The sequence below is a fragment of the Ctenopharyngodon idella genome, chromosome 13 (assembly GCF_019924925.1).
Source record: "Ctenopharyngodon idella isolate HZGC_01 chromosome 13, HZGC01, whole genome shotgun sequence".
Classification (NCBI taxonomy): domain Eukaryota; kingdom Metazoa; phylum Chordata; class Actinopteri; order Cypriniformes; family Xenocyprididae; genus Ctenopharyngodon; species Ctenopharyngodon idella.
In genome coordinates this window covers 5,741,523-5,760,929 of record NC_067232.1, presented here as the reverse complement: position 1 = coordinate 5,760,929, position 19,407 = coordinate 5,741,523, and the positions used below count along the sequence as shown (strand labels likewise).

The 19,407-nt window shown below is 34.8% G+C and overlaps 3 protein-coding genes across 15 annotated transcripts in view; 2 read left to right on the top strand and 1 right to left on the bottom strand.

The window, feature by feature from the left end:
• Positions 1-76: 76 nt before the first annotated feature.
• Positions 77-11,274, top strand: abcg5 (ATP-binding cassette, sub-family G (WHITE), member 5). The gene is given in 13 exon segments (XM_051918007.1): positions 77-281; positions 2,350-2,471; positions 2,895-3,031; positions 5,053-5,174; positions 5,364-5,497; positions 6,099-6,238; positions 7,053-7,182; positions 7,641-7,854; positions 8,168-8,373; positions 8,960-9,098; positions 9,258-9,443; positions 9,614-9,726; positions 10,718-11,274. Coding segments are annotated over 13 exon segments (1,983 nt in total). The 5' UTR covers positions 77-126; the 3' UTR covers positions 10,903-11,274.
• Positions 11,275-11,558: 284 nt separating this feature from the next.
• Positions 11,559-17,657, top strand: dync2li1 (dynein, cytoplasmic 2, light intermediate chain 1). Its single transcript, XM_051917918.1, has 13 exons — positions 11,559-11,700; positions 11,845-11,977; positions 12,826-12,860; positions 12,951-13,020; positions 13,123-13,211; positions 13,348-13,528; positions 13,613-13,681; positions 14,912-14,989; positions 15,216-15,295; positions 15,402-15,472; positions 16,161-16,258; positions 16,340-16,432; positions 17,303-17,657. The coding sequence occupies exons 1-13, from the start codon at positions 11,687-11,689 to the stop codon at positions 17,363-17,365; spliced, it is 1,074 nt and encodes a 357-aa protein (XP_051773878.1). The 5' UTR covers positions 11,559-11,686; the 3' UTR covers positions 17,366-17,657.
• Positions 17,629-19,407, bottom strand: part of cep170aa (centrosomal protein 170Aa) — a 43,919-nt gene continuing 42,140 nt past the window's right edge. For all 13 annotated transcript variants that reach the window (XM_051917871.1, XM_051917873.1, XM_051917875.1 and 10 more), the window contains one exon: positions 17,629-19,395. In XM_051917871.1, the coding sequence (XP_051773831.1) occupies positions 19,142-19,395 (254 nt within the window). In that variant the 3' untranslated portion in view covers positions 17,629-19,141. The remainder of the gene's footprint in view (positions 19,396-19,407) is intronic.

Here is a 19,407-nt window from a genome sequence, read left to right as displayed (position 1 = left end):
ATAAGGGTCACTGTTTATGGTTCCAGCTTAATCAGTGAAATACAAGCTGAAGAGTTCAGACAGCTGAAGACGTGGACCTGACTGTCACATTGATATTCAAGCTAGTTTGACAATTAATAAGAGACAATGAGTCAATCTTATTCCATGCAGAACATTTTCCAGAAGAATGGGTTGAATGGATCTTTTAAGGGGGTGTCAGAGATGGGGACGGCCCGTCCAAACCCAGACTACACAGATCCGTCATGCTGCCTGAGCGTCAAAAAAGTGTCCTATACTGTGAGGTAGGAATATCTCATTGATATGAAATGAAACCAATGAAATCGATGATTGTCTTAACTCAGAGTCAATGCAAGTTAGCATTAAATCTTCTACCATAATTTAGGACTAGGTTATAGGTAAATCTGTTATTAAGTGTTTGATGAACCTTGATGAACACATGCGTTTGTTTCTAAATTTGCTCAGGAGCAAATATGTTGAGTCTGGCTGTTAAATCCACCACTGCATCTGACACATGTATATGACCAAACCAATTTTAATAAATGATAATCATTCAAGATCGTTGTCAAATGTCAATGTTTTAGAACTTATCTAATACTCATTTAACTTATAAAATACAAAATAAACAGTATTTTTGAACCCCTCCATTAAAACTTGAAACCTTGAAAGAATCACAGTATTATTTAATATTTATGGTAACATTTTTGGTTACACTTTATTTTACAGTGCCGCAGTTACATTGTAATTACTCAAATAAGTACTGAATACTATTAACTACATGTACTTACTGTAGAGTTACAGTTAAGGTTAGGGTTTGGTTTAGGGTTAGTTACTTGTAATTATGCATAATTTATTGTTATTACTATAGTAAGTACATGTAGTAACGTGTAACTACGGCACTGTAAAATAAAGTGTTAACCACCTTTTTTTTTTTTTTATGGTCCACTTTAGACATGCTACTAACTAGAAGTAACTTTGCAACTACATGTCAACTAACTCTCATTAGATTATTAGTAGACTGCCTGATTAATATCTGCTAACACTTTATTTTGATGCTCACTCAACAGACATTCTTATGTCTATAAGTAACTGCAACTACATGTAAACTTATTCCATTTACCCAAAAACCCTAACACCTAACCCTAACCTAACAGTTTACTAACAGTTTACTACAGTCTACAAATACTTTTATGAGTTAGTTGACATGTAGTTGCAAAGTTACTTACAGTTAGTAGAATGTCTAAAGTGGACCACTGAAATAAAATGTAACCTTATTGGTTACTAAAATGCTTAAAAATATTTTGTACATGATAAATAATACACAATGCATAATTTTTGATAATTTTAATTCAGTTAATTCATCAAAATGTGCATAACAGGATAGTATTTTCTGATGTAATGTATCGTAAAAGTACATTTAAGATCTTTTAAGTGAATTTTAATGGACATGTTAAAATGTAGAAGCTTGTTGTTTAAGATGTCCGATAGTAATATATAAAAAATGCTAAATATACAAATATAAGGGTAACACTTTACAATAAGGTTCATTAGTTAAACATTAGTTAATGTATTAACTAACATGAACTAACCATGAGAAATACATTTGTTACTGTATTTACTAATCTTTGTAAATGTTAGTTAATGAAAATACAGTTGTTCATTGTTTGTTCATGTCAGTTCACAGTGCATTAACTTATGTTAACAAGATTTTAATAATGTATTAGTAAATGTTGAAATTAACATTAACAAAGATTAATAAATGCTGTAGAAGTGCAATTTATTATTAATTCATGTTAACTTATGTAGTTAACTAATGAACCTTATTGTAAAGTGTTACCAATATAAGACTATTTATTCATCTCAACACGTTAAGCTTTTTTTAAATGAACGATGTGCCTAAATTTATGCAGAAGCCTAAATTTGAAAAAAAGTCTACATTTCTTAAATATGCAGCATTATTCTGTTGATTAACCACAACATGTGCTTATTGACAGATTACTGCTACACATATATACATATATACAAGTTTAAATGCCAGTCATCTCTAGGCATCTTTGTATGGCAACAATTATACAACTGTTAGGCTTTTAGTCTTTCTTTTAAAGTATGCATATTCACTCTAAAAATGCTCAGACAGATTAACCCAGAATGTGTTTGGTCCTGTGTTTACCCAGTACTGTTTGTTCAAGAAATTCCCAAACTGTGTTGTTAACCCATGATTTTAGAGTGTATCATCTTCACGTCTGTGTTTTTCTTTACTCATTTCCACCCTGCACTCTCAAACAAAATACTGACAAACTTGAAACTACTTGTTCATTTCATAAACATTTTTTTATTTGTTGTGTGTTACAGTGAACTTGTAAGACCCTGGTGGGACCTTTCATCTTTTAGAAAAAAATGGACAAGGCAAATACTGAATGAAGTGTCATTTCATGTGGACAGTGGGCAGATAATGGGAATTCTGGGAAACTCGGGTAAGTGACTGGGAGACAAAATGACTGGGGTGCTTCAAATTTTAACACATTTTAATCACAGAGCCCACAATATGCCTTTATGAAATAAATACTCAGCTACAGTATGTGTCAATTTGTGTTATTTACAATGATAATGTAATGGTCAGTGTGACATTTTAAGGAATGTAGATTTTCTGTTTATTTACTTAAAGGGTTTAAGTGCATGACCACTAACCAAATAACCAAAAATTTAAAAATTGTATTAATAAAATCATATTCTCATACTATCATTCACTGTATATGCATTAAGATACTAAATTGAACAAACAATAAGCAACAGAATGAACAAGGCAACTTATCATGTAATTGTACATTACGTAAGATAATTTCTTTGAATGTCAAATCAGATCATATAGTAATAAACTTGATGACCTTTTTCTCAAGGCTCTGGAAAGACCACTCTGTTAGATGCTATAGCAGGACGAATTGGGAATTCTGGTAACCTTCTGGGAGAGATTTTTGTAAATGGAAGAAAGCTAAAAACAGAGCAGTTTCAAGACTGTTTTTCTTATGTTCTTCAGGTGAGATTTGTTTTTTGTTAAAAATATGAATATAATATCCAACATTAAACAATGTGACAACAAATGTGTGTGTGTGTGCGCGTCAGTCTACATGTCACGGGCTACATGTGACTGACCTTTAGTCAATCGTAGAAGATAGATATATATATAGATAGATAAAAAAGCCATTGACTAGATATCTGGAGGTCATGTCTGCCACAACCAAACTTAAACAAATACAGTAAAGTTTGCAGTAAAGTTCATCTGGAGTGAACTCTAAATTTAGCCGTTACACATGAGTTCATTGTAATATTCTTTGGAGCTATTCATGCGTATCTTCCAGTAAATTAAATAACCGTGGCAAGACTTCCATTATTACAGGTAATTTTTACAGATTTAAGTTTATGACGCAAGGAAACTATAATCTAATCCAGTAATTGAATATGTCTCAGGGGCTAAATGTACAGATACTGGCTGAAAGTGAAGTTATGAAGAAAGTACTTTTAAGCATTTCAAACTTTTTTTGCCAAATAGTAGTTTATTTCAGGAAACACACACCTTTCAACTCTGCTTTTAACAGCACTGTAAAAAAAATTAAGTATTCATGCTGCCTTAAAATATTAAGTTTAGTCAACCTGAAATGTGAAGTTGTCTTAGATGACATCTTGAATGTTTAGTTAAGTTCGAATCAGGGAAGTTTTTAATCATGATAGCTAAATGCAGCAATAATTTTTGCGGTAAACTTTACTGTACAACAATTACAGATTTATATAGACACGCACAATCTCAACAACCTTTTGACTCATCTTTAGAGTAATAAGCCTAATACTCAGTAAATACAAGCCTTAAACTCCAGATACAGATAAGAACATTTAAGAGCAATCGCCAACTCAGGATCAAAGTTTACAAATTGTGAAATGTTGTATGTGTCGATAATGTCAACTATTAATGAATACAGAATTACCTTAAGGATGCATATTACTCATATTCCATCATTTACTCACTCTCATGTCATTCAGGAATTTCTTTCTTAGCAGGTTCAAAAATTGAGATTTTTAACAGAACGACCAAGCTGCTATTTTTCACACTATTTTGTGCTCCATCAATGAAAAGTCATAAGGGTTTAAAATAGTGGTTTTCAACCTTTTTGACTCCAGTTGTCAAATACAATATATTTTTTATTTATTTACAGAAATTATGATTGGCAATATATTAAAATAATAAATAAAATACTTATAAATAATTTAAATAATTCAATTCTGTAATTCAAATAACTGAATGTTCTTCAGGGTTTACACTTTGAATTACTAGTAAATGTACGTGACTTTTCTAGTTTGTGTTAGGTTTTTTTAAATTGTGTTTTACTCACAAATAGCAAGAAAATATAGAGTGCTGCAGGGATGACATTCGCTGCTGGTGCCCTCAATGGCCTTTCCTATGGGGTTTTATAATGGTGTTTTTCAATTTATAAGTAAAATAAAGCCTGTGGTAAACATAACTTGACAATACTTTGACAATTTGTTCTGCAATGTAAATTATACACGCATGACACACCCATACCGAGAATGAAATTTTGAAGCGGATGTGTTTGAAAGTGTATATTTGGCGTGTGAGTGTGTGCAGTTTATGTTGTAAAACAAAATGTCAAAGTATCATTAAGTTATGATAACCACAAACTTTATAATTTTTTTTATTATTACTATTGAAAAACACCATTATAAAACCCCATATGACAATCTCAAGGGAACCAGTGGTGAATTAGTCATCTGGGTTTTGACGTCATCCCTGCACCACTCTACTAAGGAGCTTGACAAAATGTTTATATATTTATTATATTCATTATAAAAAATTAAATTACGTAGGATTTTATTAATTTCCAGAACTTTTTTCAAGTCTGGAAATCACACTTTTAAAATTTAAGGTGAACTATCCCTTTATATTCACCATAGTATTGATAGTTTTATTTATGTGGAAATATAGCCTTATTTTGAATGCTTAAATATAATGTTTTCTCTCTCTTTCTCTCTTTCTCTCTCTCTCAGAGTGACAATCTCTTGAGCTACCTGACTGTGGAGGAGACTCTGACATACACTGCTCAACTTGCTTTGAGAAAACACTCTTCTGAGGCCATAAGCAAGAAGGTGAGCTCATTCCTTTCACAGATGTCAAAACACACGCTTCTTATTTGCCACATCACAGATAGTTATAAAGACTAATTTTTTTTTTTTTAACTTGTCTATATTTGGAAAAAATCAAAATTGATAATAAAATTAAATGAATAAATCTCAAATACATATATTTTGGTAGAGCAATAACATTTTTTATAACTTTATCTCACTCTGACCTGCCATAGGTAACCGCAGGTCATGGCAGAGTTGAGTTTGGGACATGTGGCTCACAGTGTGATTGGAGGCCGCATTTTTCCAGGCATTTCTGGGGGAGAGAGAAGGAGGGTCTCCATTGCCAGCCAGCTGCTTCAGGACCCAAGTGAGTGCTGAATACTAAAGTAATGTTTGTTTAGTTATGATGTACAAACACTGTATAGCGTGTATAGATTTCCTTAGATGATTCAACTCTCACATGCACTGCAGTAGCTAAATGTTATTAAAGACTAAGTGTTATTTAAATGCAGAGCGACCAGCACGGTAACCCAAAGCCCCTCGAAGGATTATTGAGTAATGTACAAATGAGGGAAAGGGACTGAAGTAGAATATTAAAAGTGGCAGACAGGGTTATCACATTTTTAATATTAAGCTGAGGTCTATGAGGGTCCCTCTGGATCCTTTATCTGGCTCTTTGGACCTCAGGGTTCTCCTGGGACCGTGGACTACGGATTAGTTAAGGCCACTCCAAACTGAACACAAACCAGCAATTATAAGGGGCTTTCAAATGCTGCCTTCTCCAATCAAGCAGTAAATTAATTCATCAGCCAATTAATTTGGCTCTATCTTTAGACAAAGCCAAATCTATTAATTGCTTTAATTACTCGAATTAATAAGACTCTCAAAGTTGTCTCTCAAAAGACAGAGAGTGGACTTTGTGGAAAGTTTCTCATTTGTTTTATTTCTTTTGCGTTTTGTCACGGCAGAGGTGATTCTCCTGGATGAGCCAACCACAGGACTGGACAGCATGACGGCTAATCAGATAGTGGTGCTGCTGGCTGAGCTGGCCAGAAGAGATCGAATAGTCATAGTCACCATCCATCAGCCTCGTTCAGAACTATTCAGAGTGAGTAGACTTTTTACTTTTTTAACACTGGAAGGATCTGCGATGCAGTGGCTTATGCTTATTGCCCTTTTTGGGGCCATGATGCTTCTACTGTATATGCTAGTTTACTCCTAAAAGTTGACAAAGCTAACTTTGAGATGACATTTAAAATGTCTCCTCTGAAAAAACAGACCGAACAGGTTGATAACTCAGAATGAACTCATAAAAAATGATAATAACTATAATAAAATTATAATTGTTTTTGTATTAGCACCTTTCATACATAAAATACAGTGCTTCACAGGTATTAATATTAACATTTAAAGTAAATAAATTAAAAAAGTAAATGAAAATAAAACAGTTAAACAGTAACAAGCTACAAGAGCAAAAATAAAAGCGAAAAAATAATTAAGACAAACACAAACATCCTATGAGATAAGAGACGTATATTCAAAACTAACTGAAAAACTTGTTTTAATGTGAATGCTTGGAGTTTGTCCAATTTCAATTATGGCTAAAAGCAATTCCACCTGATCTCCTAAGGTCTATGTTACAGTATGCCATATATTTCTAAATACTATTAAAAGTTGCTTTAAATAAATTACTACTTACTCTATTAACTGAACATGTTTCGTTACATAAAGTGTTCAGTATATGAATGCCTTAGACAGTATATCATTACCAAGTACCTCAGTTATCAAGCTGTATGGTTCATATGACAATATAGCGGTGTTCATTTAGTATATTTTACATTCAACGCAGTGATTGTGGCATGTATTGTGATAGTCTAGATTATGCAAATTCAAATGACTGAAAGATGTATAAATATCTACAGATCTTTAACCGAATAGCAATCATGAGCCGAGGGGAAATGGTGTTCTGTGGGGAGCCTGAAGAGATGGTGGATTTCTTCAGCAGCTGCGGATATGAGTGTCCTGAGTACTGCAACCCCTTTGATATTTATGGTAGGACTTTAGAAATGACCCAAGACCATATTTTTTCTTTAGACTTCAGCGTGAATTTGAGTGAATTATCCTGTTTTTAAGATGTACTGGTATGAAAAAACGTTCACACTTTAGATTAGGGTCTAATTCTCACTATTAACTAACTATTAACTATGACTTAATTACTGCTTGTTAATAGTTAGTAAGGTAGTTGTTAAGTTTAGGTATTGGGTAGGGATGTAGAATATGGTCATGCAGAATATGGAATTAATATGTGCTTTACAAGTACTAATAAACAGCCAATATCCTAGTAATATGCATGCTAATTAACTTAATAGTGTATATTAACTAGTTAACTTAATAGTGAGAATTGGACCCTAAACTAAAGTGTTACTGAAAAAACATTTAACATTACTGCTCAAAATATAATATACCAGTAAAGTGTTCTGCTTTATTAAAACATCCTTTCTAATTGACAGTTGATCTGACTTCTGTGGACACACGCTGCAGCGAGAGGGAAGCCGCCACCTACAGTCGTATGCACAACATCACATCAGCCTACCAGAACTCAGAGATCTATAAAAGCATGCTGGAAAGGATTGAGCAAAGCTGCCAAAGACCAGACAAACCCATGATCCCCTTCAAAAGCAAGGAGTCCCCTAACTGCCTGTCCAAACTGGATGTCCTCCTGAGGTAAAATAGTAGCCAAACTATAACTAAGAATGACTATTTTTAGTTGGTTAAATCATGAAAAGTTTTAATGAAAGGACCTGTAAAAAGTGAAAGTGTGCCAATATCTTAAAGAGCAATGACCATTAAAATGATTTTGGTTGTTGTAACCTAATATTTATCAAGTAATATTATCTTTAATATTAAAGAGTATTTTTTTCAATGAAATAAAAGCAGCTAATTTAGATGTCACCACGTGAAGCACATATTTAGGTCACCTAGGTCACCCTTTTCCCCCAATTTTTCATGCATTTCTCTCTCTTTTACACACACACAGGCGGACCGTGCGCAATGTCTCTCGTGACAGGATGGGCATTCTCATGCGCCTCTCTCAGAATCTCATCTACGGCCTCTTTATTGCTTTTTTTCTCATGAAGCTGGGTAAGGATGTAACAAAAGGTGCCGTGCAAGACAGAATCGGCGTAATCTACCAAGCCATGGGTGCATCACCATATACCGGCATGCTGAATGCTGTGGCTCTATGTAAGTATCTCAAAAATTAGAAAAATAATTTTTATTCCAATATTGAGGCAGCAATGTTTAAGTCTACTAAACTTTGTTAGACATTTAAAAACAGCGAGAAAAGCCATTTGTGGCATTGCATTTCAACAAGGCAGCAAGAACTATAATTATTAAAGATTATGCACATATTTTCCTGATGTATCAAACAAATGAGTCCATAAACAGTTCTTATATATTACAAAATCACAGATTTTTGGGCAGAAAGGTAATACAGCAATTAGACCAATTAAGTCACTGCTTGAGGGAAACATAAACCCTGTCCTTCATATATCAGTTTATGAATGATAAGAGATCACATATCACTGTGGGTCACCAGATAAGAGAGAGAAACACACAGGAGGTGTATTGCCTCATAAATTACTCCAGCATGAATATTGCTTGACCTTAAACATAGAGCTCCTGAGATAGCATATAATTGGTAACAGAAGACATGTCTGCTACTGTATTTTCACTTTTCATTAATGCAGTTTAAATAAATGGAAAGTTGTAGATAAGTGTGGATAATAGTCTAATGTTGTCTGTCACTTTTTTTCTTGATTGAAAACAGTTCCTGCTTTAAGGGCCATTGCTGACCAGGAGAGTAAAGATGGTTTGTACCAGAAATGGCAGATGTTTCTGGCTTACATCATCCATATCTTGCCCTTCAGTATTATCAGTGTGTTCATCTTCACCTCCTTCCTTTATTGGTAAGCATGGGTGTGTGTTTGTGTACAGCTACTTGAGTTCATCAGAGCTCAGGTCAGGGTAACTAGGGTTCAACCCGGGAGAATGTCCTCAGGATCAAATAAAATTAACTGGTTTATGGATCGTGACATGCTGTTTGTGTGTGTGGTTTGGTGTTTTAGGATTGTTGGCATGAATCCAGATCCCCTGCGCTTCCTGTGTTTTTCAGCAGTAGTCATGGTGCCTCACATTGTAGGTGAACTCTTAACGCTGGTCTTGTTGGGTGTCGTTCAAGACCCCAATATGGTCAACAGTGGGGTTGCTCTACTCAATATAGCTGGAATCATGGTGGGCTCTGGATTTCTGAGGTGAAGAAATGATTTTGATACTCACTTGCCAACATGCTGAAGGAATACACAATTGTTCGTGATTGTTCAGCATTTTGCACAAAACTGATTTAAATCTACTCTAACCAGTTAGATTAAAATGCAAATGTGCAGTTTGTTTTGAAAAATGTCTTGTTTTATAATTCTTTCAGGGGTTTTAAACAAATGCCTGTAGTATACCAGTGGCTGAGCTATCTAACTTTCCAGAAGTACGGCTGTGAGCTCCTTATCGTCACTGAGTTCTATGGCCTAAACTTCACCTGCAGTAAGAAAAATCATTGTCTTTATCAATCTTATGCATTCTCAAAATGGACCCTATGAAATAGCTTGACAAACACATTTTTCATTTCCTGTTTTAATGAATTTCCTATCATAGCGATGGCCGTTTCTTCAATTGTTCCTTGTACATTTTTAAATGCTTACACTATTACTTAAGTTTGAGGTCAGTAAGATTTGTTAATGTTTCTAAAAGATGTCTCTTATGCTCACCAAGGCTGGATTTATTTGATAAAAATACAGTAAAAACAGTAATTTTCAGCATCATACATTTCAGTATAATCCAGTCTTCAGTGTCACATGATCCTTAAGAAATCATTCTGATAAACTGATTTGCTGCTCAAGAAACATTTCTTATTATCAAGGTTTAAAACAGTTGTGCTGCTTAAAATTTTTGTGGAAACCATGATGCATTTTTTTCAGGGTTCTTTGATAGAAAGTTTGAAGAGTAACATTAATTTAAAATAGAAAACTTTTGTAAAATTGTAAATGTTTTTAATGTAACTTTTGATCAATTTAAAGTCTCATGAATTATAAATTGTCTTTTCTCGCCTGATGATGTATATCTGAGTGAAACGACTTCTCAAAACGAGAAAAAAGTTAATGTTTTTGATTAAAGATTATGAGGGCACATGAATATAAAAAATAATAATGTGCATGGATAAATAATTTTGAAAAAACACTGCAATATTCCATTAAAGTAAAAAAGAAAAAAAAAAATGATTTCATAGTGTCTTAAATGCATCCTTGCAGAAAAGAAAGTTAATTTCTTTAAAAAAAAATAAATAAAAATATAATTAAAAGTACGAAGCCCAAATCTTTGAACAGTAGTGTATATCTGCTAATTTTTGTCTAAATCATACAGATAGCCTGGACTAACATGAATAGACATGGATTAACTTTACTTTATGGGATCTTTAACACATATAATGAATAAGGTGTGCATATGGACATCCTCTGACTAACCGTTTGTCTCTCAGCCCCTTTAGCTGGTATGCCAGGATCTTGTCTGGTAGACAATGGAAATATGATCATAGATCAGGGTTATCCTGGAGCTCTGTCACGTTACACACTAGACTTCCTCCTGCTCTACGCCTTCCTGCCTGCGCTCGTGATTCTGGGCATCATCAGCTTCAAGATACGAGACCGCCTCATCAGACGCTAAACTTCTGTATGTGTGTGTGTTAATGTGCCTGTGATGTGTATAAAATGTTATATTCTTCCTTTTGTACATTTAGGATATCTCTAGATCATATATGTCGATTATATTCAAAAAACAAATGTGAAAGCTGTTTCTATGTTTCTACAGTTATAGATCCATTTTCTCCACAATGTTCAACATTATTGTTTGTGGTATATATTGTGATTTGTAATCTGACTGTAAATGCTCTGTTATACATAAAAAATGCATGTACTCTATATCCTGATCTTTTAAAAATTATGTAGAAAGAAGCGGCATTTAGTGTATAGTGTTTAAATCAGAAAGAAGTGCCATTGAGTGCTTACTTATTTTAATATAAGCCATACATTTATGAAATTTGTCAACTGAATGCTTGCTTTTATTTAACAAATGCACATGGTCTGTCCCTGTTCTGTTCAGTATTTTTATGCAAAAGAGACTAAAGTTATTGTTTGTGGATGTTCCATACACCAAAATCATATTGACGGCATTAAAATATTAGCTATTATAAATTATAAAAATATTATTAGTAAAATGATGAGAATGAGAATAAAAGGAACACTGCAGTACAAAAAAAAATTGTCACAGAGAAAAACTTCATTTCCCATAGTGCACTAGGTGTCTTCATCATCAAACAGTGACGTTACCCCTCGCAACAGTAATCAAGCGCCCGTTCTTCAGTCGACAAAACAAGGCGTAGGTACGGGACTATACTGAAACTAAACTCGCTTCTTCGATGTAGAGAATTTAAAAAACACAACTTGTGATAATGCCTAAAATAAGGTAAGTTACTGGTTGGGTTATTTACACACATTATTTTACTAATTCAGGTTTACTAGCTTACTAGAGACCCAATAAGGGAGAATCGAGCTACTGCCTTATTAGTAAACATGCAGATGCTACTATACAGATGATTTTGTATCGTAGTTCGGACACATTATGGGATGTTGCTGCAGCAGAAGTGCGCAGCAGGGAGAGCAGGACTGATGAAGAGGATGCTGAAGAGGACGCACACATCCTCACACAGAGAACAGTCTTCTTCATGGGCAGTAAAGCAGGGGTACGCCTGCAATATATCACTTTAAACACTCGCTTACTGTTTATGGTCTTGAGAATGAATGTGCTAATGGAAAACAGGTTAAATTAACCCTGTAAAGCCTGACATAAAATATTTGTCAGGAAAATCTTTTTTTTTTTTTTTTCCCCGAAATGGAACAGTTTATTGAAACTTTAGACAAAATATTTAATACAAATCTAAACAAAAATTGTGTCATATTTGATCAGGCTTTTATGGCCCATATACAACTGTATGATATAGTGAGAATATGTAGCTCACACTCACAGAGATGGGCACAAATACATCAAAAAGTATTTAGTTACAAATTACAAATACTTACTCATCAAATGCATTTAAATAAAATACAAAATACTGCTGTGAAAAAAATGTATTTAATTAAAATACAAGTAATTTATCATTTAAAAAAAAATACAAAAATACAAAGAAAATTTACTCAAAAGTAATTAAATACGTATTTTAAATACATTTAATTAAAATACTGCCCATCTCTGCACACTCAAGGAGAAAAAACCTAAGTTGCTTCAGTACGGTAAATGTTCATGTTGAAATATTACTAACAATATATAAGTTAATGTTAATATGTATGTTAACTTTACAATAATAAAGATTTCACAGCAAAAAGACGTGTACCACAACCTGAAGAATTATATTAAAAGGACTTTTACCTGCTAAAAAGTATGAACTATGATTCAGAGTTCAGAAGGAATGTAGTAGATTGTGTGCAACAGGTTTTCAGCTTTTTGAATCATGTTGATAATTTAAATACCGTAGAAATATTAGTTTCTTGTCTACAACACGCAAAGACAAAAACATTTGACCTTATGTTTCAGGGCAAAACAACAATTTTACTGCGGTTTCTTGACAGGTAAGTGTGAGGTGTCATGTTGTACATTTGAAGTTTTTAAGAGCCTTCATGTTGCCTCATACAGTATTTGTGTTTTTCCTTTTAAACCAGAGATGAGGCAGCTAAACCTACTCTTGCACTGGAGTACACTTTTGGTAGACGAGCAAGAGGGCATAATACGGTATGAGCTACAGTGTTGTCTTCAGTTTTTTGTAGGAACTGATTTCCCTTTTAGTTTATATAAAAGCATCTTTGGGCATGTCTATTTTTTCCTTCTCTGCAGCCTAAAGACATCGCTCATCTGTGGGAATTGGGAGGGGGAATCTCCTTATCGGACCTTGTTCAGATTCCCATCACAGCTGACAATGTCAGGTTAGATTTACAGACACTGTACATTCATTCAGGATGGGAATCTGAGAGAGCCTTTTAAGTTCCAATATATTCCTGGATTTGAAATAAATTTAAAATGTGGTAGCAAACATTTTGCAAATAAAATTATTTTTTGCAGTTCTTTATCTGTAGTACTTGTTCTGGATCTGTCTAAACCTAATGCTCTGTGGGAGACCATGGAAAAGCTGCTCGGATCAGCTCGAAGTCAGGTGGAAAAAGTGTGTGCCGTACTCCAGAAGACAGGAGAATCCAGATCAGGCAAACAACGAGTCCCACGAATCCTCCACAAGGACTATCCGGTAGAGAAGATGACACAGTTGCTCTAAATCGAGTGTGTGCATTTATGTTGCAGTGTATTACATGAAACAGTCTCTCTTCAACAGGACCGAGAGCTCATCAGCCCTTTCCCTGTTCCTCTTCTCATAATAGGCAGCAAGTTTGACATCTTTCAGGTAAAACTTCACTGCTTTGGAATGTTCAGATTCAGAATCGAATAGTAGCTTACTGCATAGTATACAATGAATACTGCCGACTGTTTTTAAAGAGGTCATATTATGCCCTTTTACAAAGTCTTGATTTTGTTTTTGGGGTCTGCTAGAATAAGTTTTCATGTTTGAATGTTCAAAAAACATAATTTTCACATATTTTACATTGTTGCAGTGCTTCCTTCCCAGTCTGTTGGGATTTCCTGAAGCCAACAATCGTCGAAAGTTCAGTCGTTACCAACACAATTCAATGGAACTTGCGACCATATTTGGCTAATGATGCTTTTGGGAAATGCACCCTTGTTTAGTTCCGGTCTCTATGAAGCCCCTCCTTCCGAAAAGCTCATTGTGTTCTGATTGGTAGTAGTGTGTTCTATTTTGGTCAGCTGGACAAGTGTGTAATGATTTGTCAACCACTTTGAGTGTTTTTCAGAAATGCCCCTTACCTTAACTGGTGTAAATGCTAGCACTTGGACATGGCAACAACACACTACTAATGCAACTCAACCAGGCATCGCACCCTTTTTTTTTTAGCGAAGATGATGAACAAATGACAAGGAAGAACAAAGAATGAACATACAGTACAGATTTTGTTGTTAGTTGCCAGGAGCACACCAGCTCCATGACACTCAAAACTGTCCTGTTACTATAGCTAACATTACAACCACATCATGTCTAGCAAAACCAGTGTTACTGACGTATGGAGCAGAAACAACGGAACCTCAGCATCTGTTTTTAGGCCTTCCCGCTTAGGACTCTCCAGCGCTGGAAAGCTTTTCTAATATTAATGCGGGTCCTAAAGTTCTTGTCTGATCATAACCATTCTTTTTCCAGTGATTATCCTCTGAGCTTTTCTCTTTTGTAATGTCTCTCAGCTATCTCTCTTTCTACAGTCTTTCTTCAAATCTCCTTCTTGCTCTCTCTCTTTTCTCCTATCATGAGTGTATACGCCTCTACTGCTGATTGGCTACGAGTGTGTTGTGGTGCTCGGTCCGATCCACTTTCACAGCGTTTCTTGGAAATTGCTTACTGTACCTTTAACACTTCAAATCTGAATTTTTGACCTCGTTGTTTTATTAAATATTGAGAAAAATGTCTTAAGGTTAACCAGTAAAAAAATAAATAAAAATTATTGTTAGAATAATAACCTACTGGTATATTTGTCAGTCTCATTCATGCTGAACTGTCTCCTTCTAGGACTTTGATTCAGAGAAAAGGAAGGCAATTTGTAAGACTCTACGCTTCTTAGCCCACTTCTATGGAGCGTCATTAATCGTAAGACTAAACTCTTACTAGAGAATTTCAAAATTTACCACAGTTTGAAAATGTTCATGGATGTTAACTTTCAGAAATTTGTAGCTTTAGAAAAAAAACAGCTATTGAAGATCTCTGAAGTGACATTACACTTGTGTGGCATAACCCAGCTTTACAAAATGAGCTCTTCAGCTTTTCTGTTTCTCTATGGTCAGTGTTGTATCTGAATGTCTCTGTCTCTTCATAGTTCACCAGCAGCAAGTCAGAAGCCACAATGTCTAAAAGCAGGAGTTTTGTTAATCAGCTGGCATTTGGGACTGAAAGACCGTATGTACCTTTCATGATTCTCGTGCACTTTAAATTGGTGATATTTTGCTTTCATGAAGTTCATTTGTTTTTTTATAAAAAAATTAATGATCTTCCATTCTTTTAGAAAGTCAATCTCTACAGATCCCAGCAAACCTCTGGCTGTTCCAGCAGGATCAGACTCCCTCAGTCAGATCGGCAAGATATGCATTTTATTGTTGTTTTAGTTGAAGTCCAGCAAGCTTTCATGCATCTTAAATCAGCATATTTAATATACACTTCCGTTCATAAGTTTGGGGTTAGTAAGATTTTTTTAATGTTTTTGAAAGAAGTCTCTTATGCTCACCTACATTTATTTAATAATAATAACAAACAGTAATAAAAAAACAGTAATATTGAGAAATATTTTTACAATTTAAAATAACTTTTCTATTTTAATATATTTTAAAATGTAATTTATTCCTGTTGTTATTATTATTATCAGTGTTGCTGCTTTTTTTTATACATTTTTAAGGATCCTTTGATGAAGTTTAAAGAACAAATTTCATTTTGAAATCTGTCTCCACTGACACTTTTGATCAATTAAACATGTCCTTGCTGAATATAAGTATTAATTTCTTTAAAAAAAAAAAAAAAGTACTGATCCCAATCTTTTGAACTGTAGTGTATATATCAACTAAAACTATATTAAGCAATATTTTTTTTAATTGTCGAATATATCATTTATTAATGTATACATGTTATACATGCAATTTTTCTGACATATTAAAATGGTGAAAATCTTAAAGATTAAATCTTAAATATGCAGTTTTACTTATGAATGTATATGAATTGTATCTGAAAATCTAGCTAAGATCTCATTTGCATGGATTCATTCATCCTCTAGGTCCCCCTGTTTCTTCTGAGGTTGATATTGGGACCCTACATGCCAAAAACCCTTTAGACCTTTGGAAGAAAGTTTTTGAAAGGGTTTTCCCACCTGAGGTATTTATTGCTATTGTAAACAACACCCCACACACACTAATATCAAATGTCCGTCTGACTCCAATCCTTTTTGTTTTTCAGAACACCAAGGAACGCAAAGAGCTGAAAGATCCTGCCAAAGACCCCCAGTACAGTGAGCCTCTAATAGACTCTATCAGAGCCCAGAAAGACCAGGTACAAAACACATGTTTATTGCCACTGTAAGATCACCACAACCTCCAGTCTTCTAGTAACCTCTAGTCCTGTGTGTTTATAATCCCTGCAGTAAAGCTGAGTTATATACTGTACCATTAACCGATCCTCCAGACTGATATGTGCCCTGCTTTATTTTAGAGTGCTGAATGTGACTGAAAGTTACCCTGCACCTCACACCTGCTGCCCCTCAGTAGCCTCTCACCTGCTCTGATTTAGACTGTTATTGCTGACTACCAAGTGTTTGCACTAATCAGCCAATATAACTAACAGAGGGTCACTATTGTATACTATTGAACTTTCACTGACTGCAGTTTTCAAACCCTAAAAGTCTAGAGTAAAACATGTTTTTATGAACTATAACAAATGAATATACAGTCAAATCAAAATTATTCAGACACTAGATATAATTTTTTTATATATTTTTACTAGTGGGTGCAGGACACTATAATTCATGTATGTAAGTGAGGATAGCAAAATAAAGTAAACTGTGACATATTATACCCAAAAATTCTTCATACAGTGGACTACCAGTAAAATTGATACAAATTTAGAACCAAAAATTATTCAGACACTTTGACCTGACCATGTTTTGCTTAAGTGTTATCTGACATAATTAAGATTATTTTTTTCTGACACAGTTTAACTCTGAGATCTTGTCATATTTTATTACCATTTTTTAAACTGTAGTGAATAAACTGTATTAATGAATGAAATGTTCAAAGTGTCTGAATACATTTTGGTTTGACTGTATATAGTTTGATGAAACATCAGCCACATACATGTATTTAATGAGTCAGAGAGACCACATTGCAAAACAATAAGCATCTTTTTCCTTGTCCCTTTTCTCAGGAGCTGGAGCAGTACAAGAGAGAACAAGCAAAGTCCTGGAAAAGTTTGGCTCTGGATCCATAGATTTCATTCAAAAAACCTCAAGACCAGCAGGTTCAGCATTAACTTACTGTACTGTACTGCATGGTCTTAAAAATAATGTTTCCATTATGTACCATATATTATAGCTATAATGCTGTATATAATGGCAATTGCGTTGTCTATTTCAACCTTTTGTAGTTCACATTTCCATAGTTCAATATAACTGGAATGTATTTTGAAATACTACATCCATTTATTTTTATTTTCCCTAAATTATTTAAACTGGACACAACACACCACTCTGCTTCGGAATTAAACAAAAACTTTTATTTAATATGCTGCCCCCCCCCTTTATTGAGAATATGCAAAATTATGTAAAAAAGAAAAGTGCCATAATCAAATGAATTGAAATAAACAAAAATAAATAAACCATACATTAAAAACAATAAAAAAAAGGAGGAAAAACAAAACACTGATATGATACACAATGTGTAAACCACACAGGGAAAATCTATGTACCAAGCACTTTATCTGCCGTTCCACCCTCTCATACAGTGGCAGATTGTTTTCTGTCAGAGGGGCGTCCCACTGTAAAGGCATCTTGTAGTGAGTACAGTGGGATATAGTGGTGTCATAATCCTTTTTGTGCTCTGAATCATTCCATTTCACATTACTCCTTTGATGTGCAAAATGAAACCATAGCACAATGAATCACGTCTTTCATCCTTAAAAACCAAAAGAGTAAGATGAGAATACTGGGCACTTAGTGACATCATACATGTATAAAACACAAAAAAAGCCCACTGGATGTATTCTGTCTGGTACCTATCTGCACTATCGTCTATGTCTACAGTTACACTATATGCCAGAAATACTCTTCCCACAGGGCTCCTAAAGAAAGGCCAGGTAAGTGGTTCAGGTTTACTCCTACATCCTCCTAAAAATACAGATAAGCAGCAGAAGGAAAGAAACGGGTAAACAGTAAACGCACACAGAGACGTGGAACATGAAAAGAAGGCTAGTAAGTATCAGAGATGTACATCTATGCAGAGTGTTAGTACGCTTACAGTCATAAGGCTGATTCAGCGATCAACAGTGCTGATCGAGGGAGCATAACGGCGAAAAACTATTTAGCCAGGGTGCAGTTTACCAGTCCGTTAGTGCATGCCATGCATTTGTCTGCAAGTTCCCTCTTCATGTCCCTCTACAAAATTACGCAAATAATTTCAATGAATAATTCAGCTTCCAATGATACAAATTCTTTACATTCCCAAAAAAACAACAACAAAAAAACATTATTATTATTAAGCTAATTTAGAATAGCTTGAATGCACAAAAATCGAAAACATTTTCCAAAAATTACAGCTATCTAAATAGACAAATTTGAAAATACAATTACTGAGTTTGCGCATAGTTTGCTGTATTCAGTTTGGTAAACTGGGTAGTTGCACTGTGCAGAACACAGAAAGGTAAGCTCAGAGGAGAGCAGACAGGCACTGGAGTTGCTTTAGTCCGTTCATGAGGGATACATCTGGCAGTTCATTGGGTTTAGATGGCCACTTGCTTCCTGTCACATGCAGCTGTGTGTGTTTTGGTGCGGTTTTGCTTAGCCGGGACAAGCAGTCAGTCCAGATACACAGGTGTGATCCTAAAGATTACACTACAGGGTGAAACAACAAACAGACCTCATACAGAATCCTGTAGAAGGGCACATATGAATAATTACATTTTACATACACATAAAAGATCCATTCAGGAACAAGCTACAGTATGTAGTTAGTCCAGTCTACTAAAAGAAAGTTTTTTTTATTTTTTTTATTATTTGCTAGCGATGGCACTCTCCTCTCCTGTGGGGTGTTTGCGGCTGAAGTTGAGTCCCACACTAGGTTTCTCTGGGCTAGGGTTGGTTATGGTTGTTGTTGGTGGCGGCTGGGAGGCTCCGTTACTGGGCAGGGGCCCCCATTTGCTCTGAGAGCCAGGGCTGGTTCTGGGTTTGGGGGTGGTCGGACTGGTCAGGCCGAGGCTGGTCAGAGCGTCAAGGGTTCCATCAGGATCCACCATGACATTTATAACTGCAGGGATAG